This window comes from Toxorhynchites rutilus, chromosome 1 (assembly GCF_029784135.1).
Source record: "Toxorhynchites rutilus septentrionalis strain SRP chromosome 1, ASM2978413v1, whole genome shotgun sequence".
Taxonomy (NCBI): Eukaryota; Metazoa; Arthropoda; class Insecta; order Diptera; family Culicidae; genus Toxorhynchites; species Toxorhynchites rutilus.
Window position 1 is genome coordinate 128,666,189 of NC_073744.1, and position 27,360 is coordinate 128,693,548.

Below are 27,360 nucleotides of genomic sequence, written 5' to 3' on the forward strand. Positions count from 1 at the left end.
AAACGGTCATTCGGATGTTCGGATGGACGGGTGTTCCATTTTTATCGCCTCAACTGTGTGCTCATCTGTTAGATGCGTATTTGATGCTTGTTGAATGGCGATGCACGGAAGATGGCTCTCGTTAAATACTCAGTGAATGCGTGCATTGATATAAAGAAACAAATTGCGACATATGACCAATTAATGTATTGTTCTCGCAAAGGCAAGAAAGAATCGTTGCTTCTCAAAATGATTCTAAAAAACCTCGCAAGCCATTAAACCTTTTCAGGGTCCCTCGCCCGAAAATCAATAATTTTGCGAAACAGTGTGAAGAAAATGATCGTTCGCACACACTCCCCACCAAGTAATATTAACCAACATCTAATCGATTGCTCACAACATATTAAATTTTCATCTGCTGTCACACTGTATAGTGAAAAACGTTGGAAAACTCGAGCAAGTGCTCTGAAAGTTAAATTTTCATTTTTCAATCTTCGGCAATGGTTTTGTTTGTATGCTATCGTTATTTTTCGACACTGATGCCAGACAACATCATCGAAACAGTTATAAAAACCACTCAATAAAATGTTATTCCTGAGTCATAGCGTTTCATTGCATGAAAATTAATAGAATGAAATTGTGTTGATATCAATACAATTATTATTTTTACGTTTGTTGCAACCGCAACGGAAGAGAAACAATTTTCCGGTTTTTTAAACGTTTATTTCAATACGCAATACAATGGCGATGGCGATGACGACGACGTTAAAAAATCCCTACCGTAGGTATAAATCAATACATTAAAATGGTTCTATTGTACATAGTAGTTTTAGGAATAGAAGTAGTTTTAAATTGTACATATTAATTTTAAGGTTTTTTACACTATCATAAGTTTTTCTGTGTTGCAGCTAGATTTAGATTTAGAGAACTTACGTTTAGTGTCTCGTTTGTTTAGTTCGTTGGAGGTGGGGTTATTTTTAAGAATCTTCGTTCTCTCGATTTGCAGAATAATATAGGATATACAATTAAGAATAATTACGCTTAACGCTTTTGTAACAATCAATTTAGGACTTTCTTTCACTTCTGACTATTTGTTTTTGAATCATTGAATCATTGTTGTGTTTTCTTTTGATTCTCGGTGAAACACAGTAGCGCGCCGAAAGTGGGAACGTTTTATTTCTCTCAAGGTGTTTGGGAGCAGGTGCGTCGCAACCGCACGTTGCGACACTCTCCCCCAGTGCATCAGGGCCATTGATCCTATGTACTTACGCTTGCACCTACGTCCAACACAGCGATCTTCACGACTGGCCTCTCTAGCACTCCAGTCGAGGTCTGTACCAGAGCACGACGAACCTGTCCATCCTTGGACCGAATTGCGTGGACAACTCGACCTTTCGGCCAGCAGTTCCTCGGCAGAGTCTCATCAACGATGACGACGATGTCCCCTTCTGCGATTGGCTTGACGTGGCTAAACCATTTCGTCCTCCGAGTGAGAGTTGGTAGGTATTCAGCTACCCAGCGACGCCAAAACCGGTTTGCGTAGACTTGGGAGGATTTCCAGGTGTGTTTCAGAGCGTAACTGCTGTCGTCAAACGTGAACGGGGGCTTTGAACCATCTGATGACCCGATCAGAAAATGATTCGGAGTGAGAGCTTGGGAAAGCTCGTCATCTAATGGCAATTCCGTTAGAGGTCGTGAGTTGATGATTAGTTCGATCTCTGAGAGCATGTTCTTCAATAGTTCATCGGTGGGTGTGCGTGTGACTTGGAGTTGCTTCAGGGTTTTCTTCACGGATTGAACAAGGCGTTCCCAGGCTCCTCCGAAATGTGGAGATGCAGGAGGGTTGAAAGACCATTTCGTATCAGTGGTGACGAAGTGCTCTATCAGCTTTTCGTGGTCCATTTTTTGTAACGCTTCTTTCAATTCTCGACTTGCTCCGATGAAGTTCGTACCGCGATCGCTTACTATCTCCAGAGGGGTACCTCTCCTGGCGATGAAGTTTCTGATGGCGAGAATGCATGAGTCGGTTGTGAGGCTGTGAGCAACTTCAAGATGTATCGCTCGCACCGTTAGGCATGTGATCAGCACTCCCCATCGTTTCTCGGTCCTCCGGCCAACAACTACATGTATTGGACCGAAGTAGTCGATGCCAACGTAGGAAAATGGACGACAGAAAGCCTTCAGGCGTGCGGGTGGCAGAGCTGACATTTCTGGAGCAACTGGCTTCGCCTGGCGATTCTTGCAGTGCTGACACCGTGCTCGTACGCGTTTGTAGGCCGACCGTAGCTGAGGCACGTAAAATCTACGCCGAATCTGGTTGAGTGTAGTCTGGTGATTCATGTGACAGAAATGCTGATGAACACTGGATATAATGAGGTCGGTAACGGGATGACACTTCGGCAACAGTATCGGGCGCTTCGTACAATCATCGACGTCTTCACAAGCATCTATACGTCCTTTCATTCGCAGCAGCCCCTCTTCATCCAGAAACGGACTGAGCCCATACAGCGAGCTACTCTTGGGCAATGCGTTCTTCCATGGTGCGAGCTTCGGTTTCTGTAATGCAGCTATCTCTGCAACGAATTCAGCATTCTGAACCAGTTTGAGAATTAACAACTCTGCTTTTCGAAGCTCTTCTTGTGTCAATGGGCCGGTGACGATGGGCTCCTTCGATAATTTCTTGCGCAGATTCGATGGATACCGCTGTACGAATGCAACATGACGCAGCAGCCGCTTCCATTTAGGGAAATCTTCCCACCTAAACAGGACACGCTTGACGGAATGATGTAGCACATTGGGTCGCTTCTCTTCTGCGGTGTAATCGAAGCTCGATACTGCAACAGGCCACTCTTCCTTTGCCTCCCACAAGAATTGTGGACCACGGAACCAACGACTAGCAGGAGAAAAATCCGGGAGTTTCTGCCATTTCGTCGCATCGTCAGCAACATTCAGTTTCGTCGGAATCCAATTCCATTCGTTAACCTCGGTCAACTCTAGAATTTCACTGATCCGCACTGCGACGAATTGATTGTATCTCCGGTGATCGGAATTCAACCAGCAAAGAACGTCACGCGCATCCGTCCAGAAAAACTGTTTTGTTGGTTTAAGCTGGTGAGACATCATGATACCTTTCGCCAAACGGGCACCGATAACTGCTGCCTGAAGTTCAAGTCTGGGAATCGACACGAATCGCAACGGAGCTACTCTTGTTTTCGCGCCGACGAGCGCACATTCCACTTCGCCATCTTCTTCGAACCGGAGGTAGGCAACTGCGGCATATCCGTTTTCGGATGCATCTACGAACACATGGAGTTGAATTTCGTTTTGACCGCCTGTACTCGTTTTTATCCGGTAACACCTGGGTACACTGACGGATTCCACTTGCGGAAGAACTTGCAACCATATTTGCCATTTCTCCCACTGTTCGCTCTTAATGGGTTCGTCCCAATTTATGCCACTACGCCAAATTTCCTGGAGCAGGATTTTCAGGAACATAAGGAAATTCGCAAGTAGTCCAAGTGGGTCGTAGATCGTCATCAGCGTACTCAAAATCTGCCTTTTGGTTGGCACAATATGACCTTGCAGTAGATCGACATTTATCCTCGAAGACACTTTGAAGGTGAAGGTGTCGGCTGCGGTGCACCACCACAATCCCAGAACTTTCTCGGTTCCCATTTCGCTCAACAGATTCAAGCTCTTCTCTCCTGGATTTGCCTTCAGCTCCTGCAGTACTCGATTCGAATTTGACAGCCAATTCCTTATTTCGAAACCTGCCTCTGCGTGAATGAATCGGACATCTACAGCTAGCTTAATCGCCTCATCTTCTGTCTCCACACTGGACAGCATATCATCCACGTAATGCTCTCTAATTATCGCCTCCGCTGCCCTCGGGAACTTATCCTGAAATCGTTGCGCATTGTGGTTCTTCACATATTGTGCACAGCTGGGTGAGCAGGTTGCCCCGAAAGTCATTACCTTTGTGACATAGACATCTGGGCTATGATTTGATTCTCCGTTCCGCCATAGAAACCTCAAACACTGTTGATCGCGCCAGTTCATCAACACCTGAAGAAACATCTCTCGAATGTCGCCCGTTATGGCAATGCGAAATTCTCGGAAGCGTTGTAAAACGGATAGAAGAGAAGTAAGTTGATCTGGTCCAGTTAGCAGGAACGAGTTCAGCGAAACACCCGCCACCTTTGCGGCTGCATCCCACACTATGCGCAACTTTCCCGGCTTATTGGGATTGACAACAGGGAATATTGGAAGGTACCACACGCGTTCGAATCTCTCGGCTAGTTGGTTCTCCGTCAGTTTTACGATGTACCCAGATCGCTCGTAATCCCTAAGTTTCTCCTTCAGAGCTTCAGCTAGATCAGGGTCCCGTTGCATTCGCTTTTCCAGACATATCAGCCGCTTCATTGCCATTGATTTGCTGTCTGGCATTCGAACATCATCATACCGCCAGAGTAATCCAGTTTCATAGCGCCCCTTGTTCACATTAGTCAGAGATTTCAACAATTTCTCGGCTCGCTCGTCGTCCTTCGACATCAGTGGTTTAACGGAACTTATTGCGATGCTGTCTAACGAAAAGTACGCTTTTACTGCGTTGTGTAGCTCTGCGTCGCTCTGTTCGGTACATGGACACACATGAAGACTGTGGTGTGCGACTAAACTAGTCGTTGTTTGGGATTCTATAGAGCAAGGCCCGAATACTATCCACCCCAGGCGTGTTTTGGCAGCGATTTGTTCGTCCTTTCTTCCTTCTCTGCTGTCGAGCGCGTGGCCCAAGCGGCAATTATCCATTCCTATAAGTATCCGTGGTCGAACATTGCGATAGGAATCAGCCGGCAAGGCCGTCAAATGATGAAAATGTCGCGCTAATTCCTCCATCGCGAGAGTTTGCTGGGGTAGAGCGAGACTGTCCACGGTGTGCACTTTCGGTATCCAATATGTTCTCATGTCGTGCACTCCGGAAATATCTACCGCTAACTTCACAGAATTCATTTCCTGACGTTGATAATCCCCTGTCCAGCCCAGACACAAGGGATATGATTCACCTTGAATGTCTAGCTCCTTCAGCAAACTATGTTCCATCAGCGTCACTGACGAACCGTCGTCCAAAAAGGCGAATGTGCGTACAATCTTCCCTCGTCCGTGAAGTAGCACCGGCACGTATCGGAAGAGAATCTTGCTAACATCGTTAATGTGAAAATTACAATTCTCGGTAGGTGTAATTGCTTCCGCCTGTAGACTCGATATCTGAGGATTCTCCATTCGCTGGTATCTGGAATCGTCGTGTAGCAACCTGTGATGCATGTATGAACATCCGTTTCTACCACAGGCTTGCTTTACTGCACATGCTCCGAAATGTTTCGACAGACACTTCCGACACAATTTATTCTGTTTCAGCACTGCCCATCGCGCCCCGATATCCAATTCTTGAAACCTTTGGCACAACCCTACACTGCTGCATTCTCCGTGACAAATAACGCATTGCTTGCTGGCTGGTTTCGACGTACTTTTGAAGGACATCGTAGAGTTTGGAAAATGATTTGAGTCGGACTGAATGTGGACATTAACTTCCTCCTTTCGGACACGCTTCTCAGTTCTACCAACGTACATACTGATCGTCGATGGAATCGTTACTACGCAAGCTGCTTCCACTAGCGTGCCCAACCAGCTACTGAAATCCGATAGTGTGACCGCTGACATTGTTTGACGATGCTTTGCCCAGTCGAGCTTCACAGTAGGTGGCAGTCTCTCAACGAGTTCTTGAAGGAGTGCCACGTTGCATACATGCTCGTTCAAACCACACGCCACAATCGTTGCGCACATGTTCTGGACTGCTACGCCGAAATCTATCAGAGTTCCCAATTTCTCCGCCTTTGGCGCTGGCATTTCCCGAATCTTGCAAACTAACGAGTGAACGATGATTTCAGGACGGCCAAACAGCATACGAAGCGTATTGATGACACCATCAAGTCCTGCTGGATACAACAACCGACTACGAACTGTCTCAAGAGCTTTGCCTTTCAAACTGCGTTGGAGTCGAAGCAAATTTTCTTCATCGCTAAAGCCGCATATCCTTGTGGTACTCTCATAAGTGGCGATGAATAAAGGCCACTCTTCAGGGTTGCCCGAGAATGTAGGTAACTCCTTTGCCACCGCGTGTCGCGCAGCGAGTTGACTCCTGCTGAGTTCATGAGAAGGATTCACTGTCGAAGATAGATGAAGGCCGTTAGGAATGAATGGATCCGCATCCGCATTCAAACCATCATTCCTCGCTGGGACAGGTTCGCTGCTGCTGATTTCCATCGCCCTCACTCGCTCCTCAAGACTCTTCGTTTCTGAATCCTGTTTTCTAGCCATCTCTGCGAGTTGTCTTTGCATCTGCTCGATCGCCTTGCTGACGTCATCTGTCTGACGATTCTCAGTTCCCAACGTTGTCGAATTTGCATTCGGTGGATGAACAACTACGGGAACGCTCAACTCCTCTCGTATCTGCTGTTCTCTTTTCTCCATACGACGCTGGAACTGGGACTGCAAATCCTTAATCGCATTCTGCATTTCGCGGTCCTTTTCCCGAAGCAGCTTTTCGTATGCCTGCTGTTGTTCTTCGAACCTACTTTGCATTTGGTCCATTCTCCTCTGGAATTCCCTGAGTAGCTCAACTTGCCCCTGGTTATCCACTGGCCTAGGCTCCGCTTCACTCTGTGCATGATCTGTAGTGATGACCGATGGGATCTGGTCTGCTCGTTTCGCCTCACACTCTGAACAGCTCCAATCAACTTCTTCGATTCCCTCAGTTACACCCACGCACACGAAATGGAACCATTTACCGCATTCGTCACAACTAACCATCCGGCTGTTGTCGAGATCCTTGCACAGCGCACAACTCACACCTGGTTTTGCCCGATTATTTCTCGGCATTATTGCAACCTCGATAAAGCTTCCCCGATCACGAACTAAACGGATTTTTTAAAATGTTGCAACCGCAACGGAAGAGAAACAATTTTCCGGTTTTTTAAACGTTTATTTCAATACGCAATACAATGGCGATGGCGATGACGACGACGTTAAAAAATCCCTACCGTAGGTATAAATCAATACATTAAAATGGTTCTATTGTACATAGTAGTTTTAGGAATAGAAGTAGTTTTAAATTGTACATATTAATTTTAAGGTTTTTTACACTATCATAAGTTTTTCTGTGTTGCAGCTAGATTTAGATTTAGAGAACTTACGTTTAGTGTCTCGTTTGTTTAGTTCGTTGGAGGTGGGGTTATTTTTAAGAATCTTCGTTCTCTCGATTTGCAGAATAATATAGGATATACAATTAAGAATAATTACGCTTAACGCTTTTGTAACAATCAATTTAGGACTTTCTTTCACTTCTGACTATTTGTTTTTGAATCATTGAATCATTGTTGTGTTTTCTTTTGATTCTCGGTGAAACACAGTAGCGCGCCGAAAGTGGGAACGTTTTATTTCTCTCAAGGTGTTTGGGAGCAGGTGCGTCGCAACCGCACGTTGCGACAATGGGTCTATAACATAAGTTTTAGCAACTTTAACATTGGGTAAGAAAATTGTATTGCAGAGCTCGGAACACTGCCACGACTGCCTATGCTTTCAAAAACAGTAAACGGAAAACCCCCATTTTTTCACGTGGGTTTACCTATACTACTACAATGGCTAGCTTCCACCTTCACCTTAAGTATACCTAATAAAACTGTGATGTCAGATTAATCATAGTAATTTATTTTCTCGTTGAAAAAAATCGTGAAAATCTCATATTTTTATAGTGTTCATAGTGTACTACCCCCTTAATCGTAGTTCGGTGAAAAATCAGTATTATTCAACAATTTCCTGAACACTTATTAGTGCTCATCATTCGAGAACATTTCTACGTAATCAGAATTGTGTTTTACTCTAATTTACGACAGTTCAACAAAAAGTTCGGAAACTACCTTTTTTGACCCATTTTCACCCCCATCGACGGTAATTCATTTTCGTAACAATAAGTCGCCTTCGCGTGCTTTGTAGCTTATTTTCCACCGTTTTAAGGACAACAGATCACGGTTAACTATTCAGAATTAACCATTTTGCAGCTTTTTCGGCAACAACATTCCTAGAGGATTGGAGATCGATTGTTGCTTGTGTGGCTGTCTCACTCTTGCGTTTTGCTTCGGTTTGTTTATTTTCTTGGTTATCTGAAATTGGAATTAAACAATTTTCATTTATAACATATAAACTATTTCTGATAGTATTGATTCTAGGAGAATCACACCAATTAAAGCAATAGTCCCTGAAAGCTTCGGAAAGTCCAGTTTTGGCGGCGTGCTGTGTCATTTCCTTCCCTTCTTCGAAGTATATCAGCAACTGTTGTAATAATTTTTTTTCACAGGATTTCCCATTGAAAGCACCGGTGTCGTGCGTTGGAAGCGTGAAAGTGGCAGGGCAGTATTCAGCGAATTCGTTGAAATTGATGAAAGAGTATCTGTATTTGAAGCCCCTAGATCACTTAAATATGGTTCTACTTCGTCGCCTATAGACGACGCTCGTAGAAAAAGGGTTAATGCCTACGTTTGTACACGGAGGGGGAGGGGGGAATCTAAAATCATGCTTTTTCTGTCCACGTGATATGTGGACAGCCCCTTACAGCTGTTTCGATGATGTTGTCTGGCATCAGTGTCGAAAAAATAACGATGTTTTCACCAATACAAACAAAACCATTGCGGAAAATTGAAAAATGAACATTTTTTTCATTATACATTGCGACGACAGATGGAAATTTAATATCCTGTGAGTAATCGATTAGAGTTTGGTTGATATAACTTGATGGGAAGTGTGTGAAAGCGATCATATTCTACACACTGTTTCGCGAAATTCTTGTTTTTTGCATATCAGGCGAGGGGCGAGGGAGGGAGGTTAACCCCTTCACGTACAACATCGAGTCTAAGCCCCGCCGCACATGCCCACACTCGCACTCGTTCACGACACTGCGCCAATGTCACATTGACATTGGTGGGCACGTGTGTGTCCGTAATTCGTTTCACGAGTCGTACATCCAGTGTTGCTAATGGTCACCATCGTATGACTGTTCATGGAGACGTATGTGCTGTGTAATTAATGAACTTCATAAAATGAACAGTCAAACAACCGTCGAACTAAAAATGTCATATGACATTTCGGCTTTTTTTCGTCCTATACATTAGATATCCATCGCCCCGTAGTTAAACAACAGTGTTCACGGGGAACGCTCACCGCTGAAAACGTTCATTTAACACATTCGCACTTGATAGGGGAGAGTTCGACGGTTGCTTTGATATAGCAATCCGTCTGAATACCATCCATCGTGTATGGATGTGTGAGTGAGCAGGTGGATGTATATGTGCAGCTACGCTTGAATGCAGAATAAAGGGAGAAAAAGAATGCACAACACTGCAGTTTTAATGTCAAATGACATTAAAACTACAGTCATATTAGCTGGAATTGAGGGATGTTTATGAGCACGAATGGTAGAATGGAAATAGCATATTTTCATCGCTCTTCTGGGTACGGTCGACAGAAAGAGAAAACATATAAACGTTCAATTGATAGTCGTGTTTGCGGCTGTGCGTTTATTTCTGATGTGACTGTTAGAACCGAGCAATGCATTCTTGATTACATTCGCAATACATATTGAGCCGTAACTCTTGAGCAAGGGTAGTATGTGATGGTTGAGAGAAATGTCGACCGTTTACAACACTGCGTACATCAGTCAGTGAAGCAAGATGGACGCGATTGATATAAGTTCAGAATCCGACAGTGATAACGAGTTTTCAAATAGATTATTGTTAATAAGGAAATCATCCGAAAAAAAATATGGAAGAGCTCTTAGCTGTCCAAAAGGAAAACACATGGAGAATTCAATTTAACTTCTGAGTTTTCAGATGAAAAATTTAAAAATTATTTTAGAATGACTAGGAACGATTTTAAGGAAGTACATGCGATGATTGCTACAGATTTAGAAGATCAAGGATATGGTGGTCATGAACGAATTAGTACTGAAGAAAAATTGGCCGTTTTCTTAAGGTAAGTTTATTATGTAGGTAAACGGTTCCAAAATTAAGTGGAACTATTTAAAGCACCATAATAATTTATAAATTTAATTTAAATAGTTTGAAACGTATTTCCAGAATTGTCGAGTTCATTACCCTGAATGACTATAATATTTGGTGTCAATGGTGTCCCACCTTCCTGTGGCTGTTGTTGTATAGGAGAAGGCATACGATATGTTTCTGCATCAAAATGTGGCTGTTGTTCTGCAGGTGAAGGCGTATATGATGAATAATATGATCCTACATCACTAACATGTGAATAGGAAGAATGTGGACGAGGCGGATATTCTACCAAGTATTTAGATTCTTCTTGGGACACCAATGAAAATACGTTTGTTTTGATATTGTGTTGAGCCAGTGGCGGCAATCTTTTTGTGGTCTCGTATCTATCTATATATATAAAAATGGAGTGATGTCTGTCTGTCTGTCTGATTCTTATAGACTCGGAAACTACTAAACCGATCGACATGAAAATTGGTATGTAGTGGTTTTTGGGGCCGGGGAAGGTTTTCGTGATATTTTGAGACCCCTCCCCCCTCTCTAAGGGGGGGGGGCTGCCATACAAATGAAACACAAATTTCTGCATTACTCGGAAATTAACCAAGCAAACGAAACCAAAGTTGGCATGTGAAAGTTTTAGGGTGCAATAAATGTTGCTATGATGGTTACCTCTCTTAAAAAATTGTGTTTCATTTGTATGGCAGCCCCCTCCCATACAAATGAAACACAATTTTTTTGCATTACTCGGAAATTAATCAATCAAACGAAACCAAAGTTGGCATGTGAAAGTTTTAGGGTGCAATAAATGTTTCTATGATGGTTAGACAGTCCTTCCCCCACTCAAAGGGGGGGGGCTGCCATACAAATGAAACACAAATTTCTGCATTACTCGAGAATTAATCAAGCAAATGAAATTAAATTTGGCATGTGGAGGTTTTAGGATGCAATAAATGTTTCTATGGTGTTAAGATACTCCTTCCCCCTCTCTTAGAGGGGGCTGTCGTACAAATGAAACACAAATTTTTGCATTACCCGAGAATTAATCAAGCAAATTAAACCAAATTAGGCATATGGAAACTTTAGGGTGCAATGAATATTTCTATGGTGGTTAGATACCCCTCCCCCTCTCTTAGGGGTGGCTGCCATACAAATAAAACACAAATTTCTGCATTACTCGAGAATTAATCAAGTAAATGGGCGGGACGAAGTTTGCCGGGTTAGCTAGTATACTCATAAAAAAATGAAAAAGTGGATCATGTTTAACATTGCTTATGGTGAAATCATTACTGGTGTTAGCAATTAAGCGCTCCCGTTGTTGCTGTCTTTTAGCTGCTCTACGTTCATGGTCCTCAATCGATTTAGCTAGTAAGTTATTTAAAGTGTTCTTTTTTCGTCGTCTTTTACTTCCTTCATCAGCTGATGTACCAGGAGATGGTGATTCCGGGTTTTCAATAGTTTCTTCAACTACTGATTCATGAAAATCCGTATCATCAACATTTTTTTGAATGTCATTTTCTGTAGTATTTGAATTACCATGAGATGATTCGTCATTTAGTATGTCTTCAGTAAAATTTGTGTTACTTGGCCTATTTGCCATATGCGGGATTAAAAATGCCATATTTTCTTGAAAGCGCCATGGCTTTATATTAACAGCCCCTGATCCACTTTTCGGTTTAGAAATTTTCTGCTGACGAAGCGCATCTCGGTGATTGTTTTTCAGTTTTTCCCAACATTTCTTGGCTTCACTTCCTGTAATAAAATTAGTCATCATTAACAAGCACGACTATATGAAATATATTAAAGGTATTTTTTTTTCTTTACAGATTTGTCGTGAGCGGTAACTCATATCGGAGCATGGGTTATAGTTACAGAATGGGAGAAAGGACTATCTCAAATATTATAACCAAAGTATCTTCAGCTATTTGGAGAAACATGCAACCTATTTACTTGCCGGAACCTACACTGGATATATGGAATAAAAAGGTCGTCGATTTTCAAAATATATGGCAAATGCCTAATACCGTGGGCGCTATCGATGGAATACACGTGACAATTAAGAAACCGATAAACAGTGGATCCTCATTTTTTAATTATAAGCAACATCATTCTATTGTGCTGTTGGCGGTAGTAGACGCAAATTACAAATTTGTATTTATTGATGTCGGTTCTAAAGGCAGATTTCCAGATGGAAATATTTTTGATAATTGCATATTAAAGAGAAAAATGATGAACAGACAGCTGCACCTTCCCGAGCTCAAGGGTCTACCTGGAAGAGAAGACATAGTTGTGCCTTATGTTATTGTTGGTGACGCTGCATTTCCTTTAATGGAAAACCTTATGAGACCTTTTCCTCAGAGACGAGTGGTAGACAATTATAGAAACAAAGTTTTTAATTGCAGACTCTCAAGAGCAAGACAAACAGTTGAATGTGCATTCGGCATATTGAGTTCCCGGTTTAGAATATTTTTACGTCCATTTGAAATGAAAGGAGAAACAGTCAACAAAATTGTTATGGCGAGTTGTGTCTTGCATAACTATTTACGCACAAAAAGTAATACTAGAACTATGGATGAGGAATATGAAAATTTACCAAATTTTCAACAATTACTGCCTCTGCCGCGATTGAGAGGTCGCGTTTCGAAAAGGGCATTTGAAATAAGAGACCAATTTACGGATTATTTTAACTCCGTAGAAGGACGAGTGACTTGGCAAAACCACAGCGTGCAACGGGGCGCGTATTGATATCGTTCGACAATTAATACAACATTGTTTCTTGTAATTATTTTGTAAATACCTACACATATTAGTATATTAAATAAATGTTAGAATTTCATATCTGCCTACAGAACAGTTTTAGTTTTTATTGCCTACATACCTAATCTATTTTATATAAATACTAGACTATATTTTATGCCATGAACAAACAAACATCCATACTTTCACATTTATATCATCAGTAAGATTTATACAAGTAATACTTACCATCCTTGAGATTTAGCGTCTCTGCTATTCGTTTCCAAATAGAATCCTTTAATTTTGTATTTAAATAGTCTTGGTGTTTTACCACGTATAAGCATTTTTCACTTCGAACAGCTTCAATCAGTTCCTCCATTTTGCACTCGTGACACTGCCACTCGAAAACAATGTCTCGGTCACCTAGCAGACACGCACGTGCACGTTCATGTACGTGCCTGCGTCGACACGTTAGAGCAAATGCGGAGTTTGGTACTGCGTCATAGGTTTTAAATACAGCCACTCGCACTCGGCTCGTTCAAAAACAAGGAAATGGTTTTTTTCCTTGTTGAAGAAATTTATGCAGCAAAAGATCCCGAACGTGTACAAATTCAAGTGGGCCTACAGCTCTAGAATGATCAACTTAGTTGAAACATATAATGAATTTCTACTTGTCTGGGAAAAATGTATATAGGTGACACCAAGTGGGATGGTGATACAAGGACTGCATATGCCAGGCCACACACTTCTTTAGTGACACGCCAGAAGCTCCGGGAGCTCGGATGGAAGGTTCTTTTGCATCCGCCGTATAGTCCGGACCTTGCACCAAGTGACTACCACCTGTTTTTGTCCATGACGAACGAGCTAGGCAGTCAGAAGTTAGCTACAAAAGAGGCTTGTGAAAATTGGCTATCCGAGTTTTTTGCCAGTAAGGAAGCGAGCTTCTATAACAGGGGTATTATGAAGTTGGCATCTCGTTGGGAACAAGTCATCGAACAAAACGGCGCATATTTGACTTAAAACAGATGATTGTAACTAATTTTATGAACAAATGAAAATTCAAAAAAAAATACCGCAGGACTTTTTTGACAGCCTAATATTATATTTAAGAAACATCATATCATACTTCATTGCGCATCTAAACTGGTGCAATGTTATATTGAATTTATATACAACAAATATCAACTACGCACGACTATGAAAAATAGCTCAAATTTGGAATTAGACTCTGAAATGATTGAAATAGGATGAAAAACGAGAAACGAAATTTTTGCATAAAGAAAACATTATTCGAGCACTAATTAACCCCCATTTTGCGATTTTGAGTAAAAGATTTGAGTCACCGTGTAGGTGCACAACTAGTCAATTTACTCACGAGACGCCACTGAAAAAACGGCAACGGTATTGAATTAAAGAGACTTTATACTCAGAGAGTTCATTCGTCTCTAAGATGAAAAAAAGTTTTTACTCAAGAATAAAAAACACAACGAAAAAAAATGATTGTACGCCACAATTTTTTTTTGTGAAAACCAAGACAAATGCTGGAATACGAAAAATAAATCAGGACACCCCAAAAGGATCTCAACATCAGGACATGTCCTACCAAATCAGGACGGATGGTATCCCTAATAATAATAGTAAAACATTTTTCACCTACCCGTATGAGTTCGAATGTGCAGTCGGAGTGTTGAAGCAATCTTAAACGCTTTCGGACAATGCGGACAAGGAAAGGCACGCTCATCTGCGAAAGAAGAGAGTTCTGTTGAATGGTTAAGCACAGAAAAACATTCTTCACCAACCCGAATGAGTTCGAATGTGCAGTCTGAGCGCCGAACCTTGGTTAAAGGTCCTCGGACAATGTGGACAAGAAAATGGAAGTTCACCTGCAAAGGAATAATTCTGCTGAATGGTAAACAAATTTTTCCAACTTCACCAACCAGTATGAGTTCGAATGTGCGTTTGGAGTGCTGCAGAAGTCTTTGACGCTTTCGAACAATATGGACAGGGAAAGGGACGTTCATCTGCAAAGGAATGATTCTATTGAATGGTTCATTATAGTAAAACATATTTCCCAAACCTGTATGGATTCGAAGGTGCATTTGAAGCCCAGTACGATCCTTAAACGTTTTCGGGCAATGTGGACAAGAATAGGGACATTCACCTACGGAGAAATGATCCTGCTGAATGATTTATCTAGAAAATATTTTTTACCTACCCGTATGAATGCGAAGGTGCTCTTGAAGTCCGATTTTTGTGCGAAATGGTTTTTCACACTTTTCACAACGGAACGATTTTTCTGCTGAATAGATTATCAGAAATGTGTATGGAAAATAACATCCTATTCTCACCCGTTGATGCATTGTCATCTTGTTCGTCCATTTCGTTGATAAAAAATAGCTCTCCGTTTTCTTCCTTGATTTGAATTTTGGTTTCCTGTTCGATAGGCCCAAAGTCCGCTGTTGGCTCTGTCTCATCAACGTTATCATTTCCCCACGGCTTGTGATCATCAATCATTAACTCTGGTTCCATCTTAATGTCAGTCGGTTCGGCGCTGGGAATAATTTGGAAGCAGCTCTCGGGAACGTTATGGAGGCTTATGAATTCTTGACGGCATTTGTCGCACGTAGGATAGCTGCTTAACTGGGAAGTGAAACCGCTAAATTTCTGCAGCACAATCTCTAGCTTCTGCTGTGGAAGGTGAGTGGGGACCAGTGCGTGTTGAAATTCCCCGTTGCGCACATCAAAGCAGAAGCTGCATTGTTCTCTGTTAAGGGATTTTTTTTATGAAATATAATTAAACGAATTGCAATTGTTTGATTGATCAAGACACGAATCTCGGATGAGCATTATCAACGCTTCTCCGGTCATTTAACTAATTAGAATCCTTTAATGTCGGCTAAATGAAGTGTAGTATGTTCTTGTATGAAGGGACTTTAACTCGAAGGCCATTCGTCCCTATTTGGTCTTGTTTTGCTGTGCTTGTTTATTTCTGACGATGGCATACAAATTTTCACGAGCTCACAAGGCTACATTTTCGTACAAGATAGTTTTCAATGTAACCGCGGTCTAAGGGTGCGTTTCCATACTACAAAAACAGGAAGATATAACGGAAATGCATGTGTCTTGAAAGAAGTGAATTAATTATCGAACTTTCTTCCGTGTTATTCACTTATGCTTGTTTTAGTGATTTATGGATAAAAAATGAATAATATTCCCCAATGAGGAGCAAGTAAACAGTGTTCACATTGAATTTTTGTGATATTCTTCAATGTCTTCCTAATGGAAACGCACTTTAATATACATCAACAGGATAGAACACCCGATAGTAGTAATACAAAAATATACTTACAAATTGTTTCTAACAATCGCCATCTCACTGCTGCAGCGATTTTCTTTCATTCTAAGGAATTTGAAGCACAAAACTGTACAATTATAAGTTAGCAACCATCATCTCGAGCACGACAAATATCAAATGTGCTCGTTGAGTGGATTGTTTACAAAATATAATTAGACTCAACCAAGGTGAATGGAAGTATTACTATAGGTGAGCCCGTACCTTCAGTAAGTAAGCGAGGGATATGGTAAGTGGCGAAGAGTGTTAGAGGGGATTGTTTACAAAAAAGGCGGGAAGGGGATTGCTGATACATATGGGCATACAAATTGTCACAAAGATCACAAGCCATCATCGTATATATGACGGTATTATGTGCGATTCGCATAGAACGATATGGAAAAGAACGTCCACGTTCCGTCAACGTTTCCACCAATTCTCAAATGCAGCACGGCAAAGAAAAAGGAAATAAGTGGATTCAATTGAACATTTTTTTATTAAAAAGTATCCCTGATATGTACTAAAAAATTACTACAGAAAAGGTACAATTGATATAAAATTGTACGAATTTGCAAACGAAATTTATTGGTAATAAAAAAAAAGTGATTGAATTGTATGTTGTTAACCAATCAATGTTTCAATAGCAGAATAACCGCTGGATCCTGAGAGACCTGAAAAGTGTAGATAATTAAAAAATAACAAAGAAACTGTAAAATTTAAGTAGAACCTGAAATGAAGAAATAAAATTAATTGAATAAATGAAATTACGGTTTCAAGCTGCGAAATTTGCTGCTGTGAAAATCCCAAACATTGTTGTATAAGTTGTTCGAAACGAAACTTTAATGTAATGATCTTATTTTGAGATTTATATTCATAAACATACAAGTATGGCTAATATAAATTGCGTATATTTGATGTGCCCAATCAGCATATACATGCAATTGGAAACGATATACATACATGGCAAATAGGTTTGGATGAATATACGAATACGACTAATGTCACACGATTATATTATTACAGAATATTTCTTTACAGGCATAGACAAATAAAGAGATGGCGGAAACTATTTACTCAGGCTCACAAATCGCCATTTGTAAGAACCATATATGAGAACCAGTGTTGCCACTCGTACAGATTTATGTGGAAAGGTATATTTATTCAGATTCTGTACAGTACAGGGTACAGATTTTCGTCAAAAAGTGCAGATTGGTACTTTACGTGAACTCGAACAAGTGGTGGAATAGTACGATCATTTCACGGTAAACCACATTGCGAACAAACAACTCATAAACTTGTGGTGAATAGAATGTTTTTGTTCACGTTCACGTCCATATTAAGGCAGGTTTAGAGTCCCCGTGAACGTGAACATGAAAAGTAGTGGAATAGTACGATCATTTCACGGTGAACTACATTGCGAACAAACAACTCAAAAAATCGTGGTGAATAAAATGTTTTTGTTCACGTTCACGTCTATATTAACAGTTCGCCAGTAAACGTGAAGTAAATAAACATCGAGCTTCAATGAAGTAATTCGGAAAAAATATACAGTTGTTCACGAATCATCCCGAAGCAACGAAGAGTTTCAACCCGTGCAGAGATCCGATTGAATGAAATTGCATCCGTATGGAAATTTTCATTAGAAACTCGAGAGTTGCTAGACATATCATTTTACAGTTCAAGATAGGTTTAGAGTTCTTGTGAACGTGAACGCGGACAAACACTTTTTTGTTAATAATTCATCAGTCTATATATAAAACGCGAACCATTTTGAAACGATAGGAATAAACATTTTCTTATTGAAAAGACGGGTGGGTAATGTCGAGAACATAACCGGAAAAACGTAGGACTACATCAAGGGGTGTCCATTATTTGAATATCGTGGAGCACAGATCCCAGAATGATCAACTTTTCATGTACAAAATTACAGAAAAAAAATCATAGGATAAAATAAAACCTCAGCACTCAGCAAACACTCAAACGTTTAGATTCAAATACGGAAAAATCAAAAGTTGTCGTACAAATGTCGTGCGGTGCAAATGTTGTAGGGGTTATTGTTCAGCTGGCAACGAATACGAATGAATAAAGGGTGTGTCACATCAAATTGCATCACGGAAAAAGCGCTGTAGAAATTCGCCCAGTAGACCGATCTTTTTGAAAATTTTAGACAGTAAAATAAAAACTATTAGACAACTTTTGGCATTTTCTTTTTATTCATACTTCGAGCCCAAGCCCGTATGCTCGCACCTTCCTCTTTACCCCGTCCATAAGGTTCTGTACAACGTCAGGTTGTAGTTTTTTGACGTAGGACTACGTCTTTCATTTCTATACCGGGGTGTAAAACCAAAGTTTCGATAATGAAAGCGTTACGCCGGAGACCGAGATTTTGAGCGTTAATAGCTCTTAAACAACTGAACGAAATGGTATGATAAACACTTCATTCGAAAGATAAAAGGTCTACGCGTCATATACTTGTTACTTTTTCATCCAAAAACTTGTTTCAATAGTCTGAAAATTGCTTTCAAAACAGGCTATTGAAATCACATATCGGTATATAAGCGAGCGCCGCTCGTAAACCCCCTCAGTTATGATTGAACAGCGATTGGAGCATGTTGTCGCTGTGTTGTGAAGCTTTTTTCGTTTATCATGAAAGCGCTAATGAACGGTGTCACCAAGAGCCTGTATGTGCACCTAAGGCCAGAAGGGAATCCATCAGGAGGAGAGTGATGCCACGGTTCCGCTTGAAACATCGGCCGCCACACACACATATACACGCGCGGAGTTCTCGTTGCTATCATCGTTGCTGAAAAATAATCTGCCAGTTCCCCTGGGAATTGAAAAATACATTCATGCGAAAGAGTTTATTTTAATGTTTTCTATCCATATAACACTGCAACCAAATACATTTGGTTTTGTGATTTTTCAATCAATCGCAATTAATAGGAAAGCTTCTGAATATTTTTTTTCCCATCAGTATCCAATATTGGATGCATAACATGAAAAACGTGAAACATCATCGCGAAAATCAAGTCATTTTCGAGCGATTATTTGCTTTCTACTCATATAATGCTGCGACCAAATACATTTCGTTTTGGATTTTTTCAATCAAGTGCGATCAACCTAAGACCACGTCTTTCTGCAATTTATTAGAGGTGCAATGAATCTTTAGGAATTCCCGCTCTACGCGCACTGGCAAACAATGTTTACTCAACAATTTCTCAAACGAGAAATGGGTGTTGTGAGAAAGGATTAGCGAACGCGAAAACGACAAACGGGAGAAAGATATGTTTGGAGGTTGAAGGAAATTGGCAGAAAACTTCTTCATTCTATCATTCAAATAATGTGATTCATACCACTTCGTTTTACCAGAAAGAGTTTCTTAATGCTCAAAGGAGGAATTGAGTCCTCCGAGGAAATTACCCAGCGCAAATTAGAGTCGACTATCGATTGCGGCATTCGTACACAAATAATTTTATAATGCAGTTTCACCAAAGTGATTTCTTCGGATATATTCACTACATCATGTCATATATTTCATATTCTTCATTATGAAATCCATATCCATGGCACCTATCGGTATCGAATTATCATCGACACAACGATTTTCGCTAAATGCTCCTTTCAGTTCGGTCTGTAAAAAACTTTTCTGAACTCTAATCCATCAAATTGGGAGCCCTGAAAAGGGCCGTTGATTATATGCTAAGCTAATATAGCATGCTCTCCTCGGATACGATGGGCCAGCTGGATGTCCTTGGGCATGATGTGACGCGTTTTGCATGGATAACACACAAATTGGTATCTTCGAATAAGCCTCCTGCAGCGTCATAACTGCGGAACTTTGGAAGCGCAAGTCGGTTTTGAAGTCCTGAGCAATTCCACGATCCAAATGCTGCAAAGGTAGCTGCGGATCACCAATTCGGTCGACTTCTGATAGCGACGAATTTCACGCAAAGTTCCCGGTCGATAGCGATGTGGCTTCTTCACCTATCCTGCTGCTGGTGCGCTTATCCGAGCTGCTTTCATGTGCCTTTCCACCGAAAGACTAACGAGCTGTCTGCGAAAGACTAACGAGTTCGAGTCCTCACGGTGCGAGAGTAGAGTAAGAAATGAACGAAAGCAAAGGAAGCGTCATTTTATAAACCATAAAAGTATAGAATCTAAACCCCACCCTTATTATATTCGTAAGTATACAGTAAGCTTATATAATAAAGAGGGTGGGGTTTACATTCGATACTTTTATGTTTTATAAAATGACACTTCCCTTGCTTTCGTTCATTTCTTACTCTACTCTTGCACCGTGACGACTCGTTTGTTTGGGACCAAGCAGACAGCTCGTTAGTCTTTCGGTGTTAAGGCACACGAAAGCAGCTCGATTAGCGCACCAGCCGCAGGATAGGTGAGGAAGCCACATCGCTATCGACCGGGAACTTTGCTCAGGACTTCAAAACCGACTTGCGCTCCCAAAGTTCCGCGGTTATGACGCTGCAGGAGGCTTATTCGAAGATACAAATTTGTGTGCTATCCACGCAAAACGCGTCACATCATGCCCAAGGACATTCAGCTGGCCCGTCGAATCCAAGGAGAGGGTGCTATATTAGCTTAGCATATAATCAACGGTCCTTTTCAGGGCTCCAAATTTGATGGATTAGAGTTCAGAAAAGTTTTTTGCAGGTCAAACTGAAACGAGAATTTTCGTTTGGATGCCATACAGCATCGAGAAAATTCCGGAAAGATCTAATCGTTGCTGAAAAACAATCTGCCAGTTCCCTAGGAATTGAAAAACACATTCATGCGAAAGAGTTTATTTTAATGTTTTCTAACCATATAACACAGCGACCAAATACATTTGATTTCGTAATTTTTCAATCAAGTGTAATTAGCTGGAAAGCTTCGGAAGATTATTCTTTCCCATCAGTAGGATATTTTCGTATTCAATATTGTATGCGCGCGCAACGGAAAATGTTTCGTATCGCGAAAATTATATAATTTTCAATCGATTATTGCTCAGTCGCCGAAATTTTCATACTCAGAGAGTTCATTCTCCTCTAGTTTGCCTTCCAAATTGCCATCGTAAACCACACCTTCTCTCGATTCATTCACGCACGAAAAGCATACTTAAATGATATTCTGGTGGTGAACCCATTCATTTTTCGTGAGGCGTCGTGCACAAATTACGTAACGTGATAAGGGGGGAGGGGGTAGATGTTGCGTTACTTTCTGTTTATTAGAGATAGGAAATTCCGTTACGTAAGGGGTGGGGGAAAGGGGGTTCAAGATCCGGATTTTTAGCGTTACGTAATTTGTGCACGACGCCTGAGGACATCGACAAGACAACATCGTTACTGAACGAGCTGAACGGCGAGGGATCGAGGGATTCATTACCTGGCCTGACCTGACCTGAAATGCAATCAGTTTGTTTTAACTGTGAGGGAGCGCAGAAAAGCCGATCGATCAGAAGGAGAAGAGAAGGTGACCAAGAGAGCATCGAAATCAGCATTGAAATACGGTTCCTCGGGAAGACATTGAAGCAGCCGCCACACAAACACACACATACACGCGCGCAACTCTTTTCGTTTGCTGGTTATCGAGAAGAAACCTGGAAAGAAATGATCGTTGCTGAAAAATAATCTGCCAGTTCCCCATGGAATTGAAAATTACATTCAAGCGAGTTTATTTTAATTTTTGCTATCCATATAATACTGCGACCACATACATTTGGTTTTGTGGTTTGTCAATCAAGTGCAGTTAACAGGAAAGCTTCTGAAGATTATTCTTCAGAACAAGGTTTTTTGTATCCAATATTGGATGCATATAACCTTGAGCCTCCAACGTAATGCTCTCGTTTTTGAAGCCACCCAAATATTTATTTATTCATTCATTCAGGATGGATTTAGATTCAACTTCAAACAAATGATCCCTAAATCAACGATAGTCCTACGTCACCCTTGCGGTTATACCATAGATATAACCCACTTCCTGTTTTTTGAACAGAAATCCATTTTCTTTTGAAGTCCGCCTCCGATTTGACAACTTTTGGGTTCTTCCGGAGGGCCTGCTACATAATCGCCCAATATTTCTCTATTGGGCGAAGGTCCGGCGCGTTGGGCGGGTTCATTCCTTTGGCACGAAGGTGACCCCATTGGCTTCGTACCACTCCAACACGTCCTTTGAATAGTGGCACGAAGCTAGATCCGGCCAGAAGATGGTCGGGTCCTCGTGCTGCTTCAATAATGGTAGTAAGCGCTTCTGTAGGCACTCCTTAAGGTAAACCTGCCCGTTTACCGTGCCGGTCATCACGAAGGGGGCGCTCCGCTTTCCGCAAGAGCAATCGCTTGCCACACCATGTACTTTTTGGCAAACTTGGATAGTTTCTGCTTGCGAATCTCCTCCGGAACGCTGAATTTGTCCTCTGCGGAGAAGAACAACAGGCCCGGCAGCTGACGAAAGTCCGCTTTGACGTAGGTTTCGTCGTCCATTACCAGGCAATGCGGCTTCGTCAGCATTTCGGTGTACAGCTTCCGGGCTCGCGTCTTCCCCACCATGTTTTGCCTTTCGTCGCGGTTAGGAGCCTTCTGAACCTTGTATGTACGCAGGCCCTCCCGCTGCTTGGTCCGCTGGACGAATGAACATGACAAATTCAGCTTATTGGCGACATCCCGGACCGAACTTCTCGGATCACGTCTAAACTGCTTAACTACGCGCTTGTGATCTTTTTCACTGACGGTGCATCCATTTTTGCCGTTCTTCACCTTCCGGTCGATGGTTAGGTTCTCGAAGTATCGTTCTAGTACTCTGCTGACCGTGGATTGGACGATTTCCAGCATCTTACCGATGTCCCGATGTGACAACTCCGGATTCTCGAAATGAGTGCACAGGATTAATTCACGACGCTTTTTTTCGTTCGACGACATTTTTCCAAATTTACGAAAAATTGACTGGGGTCGTTGATTAGTACTAGAGCTCCTGGTTGAATTTTGGTGATTTTAAACCACTTCTGGCGTTTCTGCATCTCTGGCAAATACTCGGCGAGCCATCTTTTCCAAAAGTGTTGTAGGATGACCTGCACTAATTGCCACCGTGACAGTGTTGAAAGTTTCAGATTGGGGTACGACGGTTCAGGGATGGACTGCATCTGGCGCCCAACTAGAAAATGTGCAGGTGTTACGGCAGTTAAATCGTTGGGATCATCAGAGCATGGTGTTAGCGGACGTGAATTGAGTACCGACTCGATCTGAACCAACACTGTGCTCATCTCCTCGAAAGTCAGTTGTTGATTGCCAACCACTCTTTTCAGATGGTATTTGACTGATCTTACACCAGATTCCCAAATCCCACCAAAATGGGGACTTCTCGGGTGAATGAAGCTCCAGGTAATCGATTGACTTCGACAAAACTCTGTCAGCTGCTTGACGTGCTGTTCTGCTGCAAATAGTTTACTCAAACGCTCTAACTCGGCTTCAGCACCGACAAAGTTCGTCGCGTTGTCTGAGAAAATCTTACTGACGGGTCCTCGTCGTCCCGTGAAGCGCCTTAAAGTCGCGATAAAGGCATCGGTGGTCAGACTCGATACAAGCTCGAGATGGATGGCACGTGTACTAAGGCATACAAAAAGACATACGTATCCTTTAGTAATCATCGGCTTACGTGCTTGGGTTAGTGATTTAATTGAAAATGGACCGGCATAATCCACGCCAGTGTGGAAGAAAGCGGGTGATGGTTGCACTCGATACGATGGAAGATCACCCATCAATTGCGTTGTCTTTAACGGGTTTGCTCGGAAGCATATGATACACTGTCTTATTACTTTTCGTATAGTGTTCTTCACCTGTAATGGCCAAAACCGTTGGCGCACAATTGCAAGCAAAGTCCTTTGCCCTGCGTGGAGGTTGTTCTGGTGTTCATGACGGATCAGTAGTTCAGTCACAGGATGTTTCGCTGGTAGCAACATTTGATGGCGACTATCGTATGGAATAAAGGCCTTCTTCACACGGTCACCAACTCGCAGAGTTCCGTCGATTGGATCAACAAACGGGTTCAGATTTCGTAGGCGATGTGTACTGCCCTCCTTTAATGCGCACAATTCCGGCTGGAACGCTTCCTCTTGCACGAAGTGCACTATCAGTTTTAATGCTTGATCAAATTCATTGACTGTCGGTGGACCTTTCTTCAACACCTTTCTTCCGGAGATAACACAGTGTGCAAATCGAACCACCAGGCTCATACTTCGCTGTAACCGACTGAACGTGCCGATTCGGTTGAATATATCCAATCTTCTTGGTGATGTGTTAAGCGCAAGACATGTTCGTACTTCCGGAAGGTCTTCATCATGTAGTGGAGGCGGCTGTGCAACCAGCACAACGTCTTCACTCAGCACATCTGGGCCAAATTTGTCGGTGGAGCAGATGTTGAGGCATCTCACCTCTCGATATTAGGTCGGCGGGGTTATCGTTCGTAGGAATATATCGCCAATGGAACTTGTTGGTAAGTTTCTGTATCTCGGTCACCCTATTCGAAACGTACAACTGCAGGACTGCCGGTGGTTTGCGAATCCAACAAAGCACTATTTGTGAATCGCTCCATAGTATCACATGGTCGAAGCTGACGTCAACTGATTTAATTACCTTAGTCACTTCTCGAGATAAGAGCAGAGCAGCGAGGAGCTCGGCTCTCGGCGTTGTAATCGACTTTGTCTTTCCCTTCTTTTTTGGTAGAATCCTTGACTTACTGCACATGAGTTTCATCACCACAGTATTATTCTGATGTACGAGACGCGTGTAGAGGCACGCCCCATATGCTTGATCTGACGCATCGGCGAACCCGTGAAGTTCCACAATATTTGGTCCATCGCTAAGAATCCACCTAGGCACTTCAAGATTATACAACGCTGGCAGTTGAGATCGGAAGGCGCGCCACTTCTCAGCAATGATTTCTGGATCAGCATCGTCCCATCCAAGATTCAAAAGGACAACCTCCCAGTTCGCTCTTTCGCTCGTTAAATGGAAGTCGGACTAAGAATCTCCCATCAGGCATACGTTGAAAAGTGTTCTGGAAATGCTGGATGCACTCGTCGGTAGTCGTAGTGGAATCTTGGTGCAGATCCTAGGCACCTTCTATCTCCCAAAATCGTTTCAATAAGTCTCTGAAATCGTCTCGTTCGACGACGCTGCAAAATGTGAGGGCTATAACAGGTGTATGTTCGGAAATCACTCCTCCGATCACTCATCCTAGTTCGGTGTTTCTAAGCGAAGGTAAATTCTCCGCAAGGATGATTCGTTCTGTCTTAATAAGATCCCAGAAGATTTCTGCTCCCAGCAGCATGTCAATTCGACCCCGCTTGTTGAAGTTGGGGTCTGCGAGCTCAACGTGGGTTGGAAGGTTCCAGTTCGTCACGTCAAACGATCTCGCTGGCATATCAGTTGTGATCTTTGGAGCTATCAATAGTTCAAGCTCGGTCGAAAAGCTGGTGACGCGAGACTTCACTGTAGCACGCACTACGTTGTGGATTCGTGTAATGCCTCCATTCAATCCGCTGACTTGATAGTCGACACGGTGCTTCTTGAGCGCCGGCTGCATGGCAAATCGTTCAGTCACAAAGTGGTTCTGGGAGCATGAGTCGATAAGCGTTCTGCACGGATGGAGATTACTACCGTAGTCATATACGAGTACCACAGCGGTAGTTAGAAGAGTCTGCTTATTTTGAAGATCTGATGACACACAAAGAACCACGTTTTGATTCTTGTGCTTCGTTTCAACGGAAGTGACGTTGTCCGTTGTCGATTCAGAGCGGGAATCGCTTTCTCCTGCTGACTTCGTCGTGGGTGTCGGGTTCACTACTTGTTCTGCTTTGGTTTCCACCGGATGCAGCAACGTATGGTGTCTTTTGTTGCATTTTCGGCACGTACTCGAGGTTGCGCAATCAGTTGTACGATGCCCCTTTCCAAGGCAATTGAAACAGGAGCCAGACCTTCGAAGCAGATTATATTTCTCACTAATATTCTTCTTTTTAAATTCATCACACTTATAGAGTTCGTGTGTATTGTTACACATTGTACACTGTAGTTCATTTGTAGTCACTAGAGTCTTCGATTTGTTCACCGGTCGTACCGGCTTCGGGATCTCTACTTTAGCACTGTTCGTTTCCACGTTTTCCATGATTCTGCAGCGTTGCTTAAGGAACTCAATTGTATACATATATGATGGAAGCTCCCCCGGGTCCTGCCTTGTTTCCCACACTTTACGTGTGTCTCGATCCATCTTCGATGCTAGCTGATTAATGAGCATTTGCTCACCCAAACCATCGACTTCGAGTTCCAGATTTTCGAGTGCCTGAACGTTTTTCACACAGGCGTCGACAAGTTGCCGCAGTTCAATCGAATTATCTTTTGCAAGTTTCGGCAGAGAAAAGATGGCCTCGATGTGTTTGTCGATAATCAATCGCTTGTCTTCAAATCGGTCAGTTAGAATAGCCCAAGCAGCTTCATAATCACCGTTATTGATGATATCTTGATCGATTACTCCAGCTGCCTTTCCAACCAAAGCGTTCCGGAGCTGATATAGTTTGATTGCAGGTGTTTCCGTTGCGTATCGTGCCATTACGTTTTGGAACATGGACTTAAAGGAGTACCAAGCTTTGTACGTCCCATCGAAGGTAGGTAGCGGAACGGCCAATGGAGGAATGAAATGCTGAGGGACGAGCACAGGAGCTACAGGTGCAATAGTATTTCCACCAGCAGGAGGATCCGGGGGCAGCATCTCCGCTTCGGTATTAACTCTTCTAACAGGGTGCTCAGCTGAATCGTGAGCTCGTTATAAAGAGCTTCGAACTCCACATAACGCTCTTCTTGTTCGCATCGTCGTTCATTAGAGAGGGGAAGGGCATATATTTGGTTTTGAAATGCGTTGTATTCACTATAACAGTTCTCAACAGTTTTCGCATGCAACTTCAAAAAGTGTACGTTTCTAATGTTCGGGTTAGGAACGGCATCACTGTGCACAAGTGCGTTCTTCACTCGCGTCAGTTTCCCCCTTACTGCCCCTCTCTGATGAACGAGAGCCTTAAGCGTTTCTTCCATAACTCGCGATTCTTCTTTTCTTCGTTGTTGCACTAGTTGATCACTTATCGACTGTAGAGCGTCTGTTTCAGTTTCCATTCAAGAAACAAGTTTCATCATGTTCACTCTTGAAAGTTTATACAGTTTCGGTTCGCTTGTTGCT

General features: G+C 42.3%; 4 protein-coding genes across 7 annotated transcripts in view; 1 reads left to right on the forward strand and 3 right to left on the reverse strand.

The window, feature by feature from the left end:
- LOC129762285 (zinc finger protein 501-like) overlaps positions 1-16,332 on the reverse strand; it is a 152,190-nt gene extending 135,858 nt beyond the window's left edge. Inside the window, exons 1-7 of one of the 3 annotated variants that reach the window (XM_055760439.1) lie at positions 16,165-16,329; positions 15,164-15,579; positions 15,031-15,114; positions 14,893-14,976; positions 14,753-14,836; positions 14,615-14,698; positions 14,473-14,556 (exon numbers count right to left, since the gene is read on the reverse strand). In XM_055760439.1, coding sequence (XP_055616414.1) covers positions 14,473-14,556; positions 14,615-14,698; positions 14,753-14,836; positions 14,893-14,976; positions 15,031-15,114; positions 15,164-15,579; positions 16,165-16,214 — 886 coding nt within the window. In that variant the 5' untranslated portion in view covers positions 16,215-16,329. Of the gene's footprint in view, positions 1-14,472; positions 14,557-14,614; positions 14,699-14,752; positions 14,837-14,892; positions 14,977-15,030; positions 15,115-15,163; positions 15,580-16,164 lie in introns of all 3 variants that reach the window. The other 2 variants (XM_055760457.1, XM_055760484.1) reach the window with 2 other exon arrangements.
- LOC129762409 (putative nuclease HARBI1) lies at positions 9,554-12,872 on the forward strand. 2 transcript variants are annotated; one of them, XM_055760646.1, is made up of 3 exons: positions 9,554-10,056; positions 10,161-10,292; positions 11,906-12,872. In XM_055760646.1, the coding sequence occupies exons 1-3, from the start codon at positions 9,941-9,943 to the stop codon at positions 12,822-12,824; spliced, it is 1,167 nt and encodes a 388-aa protein (XP_055616621.1). In that variant the 5' UTR covers positions 9,554-9,940; the 3' UTR covers positions 12,825-12,872. The 2 variants fall into 2 exon arrangements, with proteins under 2 accessions (XP_055616621.1, XP_055616627.1); XM_055760652.1 differs by lacking the exon at positions 10,161-10,292.
- Positions 16,333-16,775: 443 nt separating the features above from the next.
- Positions 16,776-24,887, reverse strand: LOC129761429 (uncharacterized). Its single transcript, XM_055759148.1, has 3 exons — positions 24,566-24,887; positions 23,072-24,522; positions 16,776-16,817 (listed from the first exon to the last, which is right to left on the reverse strand). Exons 1-3 carry the CDS (start codon positions 24,885-24,887, stop codon positions 16,776-16,778), a joined length of 1,815 nt encoding a protein of 604 aa, XP_055615123.1.
- A 478-nt stretch (positions 24,888-25,365) lies between these two features.
- On the reverse strand, positions 25,366-26,898 carry LOC129761430 (uncharacterized). The gene has a single exon (XM_055759149.1). The coding sequence runs from the start codon at positions 26,896-26,898 to the stop codon at positions 25,366-25,368; it is 1,533 nt and encodes a 510-aa protein (XP_055615124.1).
- Between the last annotated feature and the right edge of the window lie 462 nt (positions 26,899-27,360).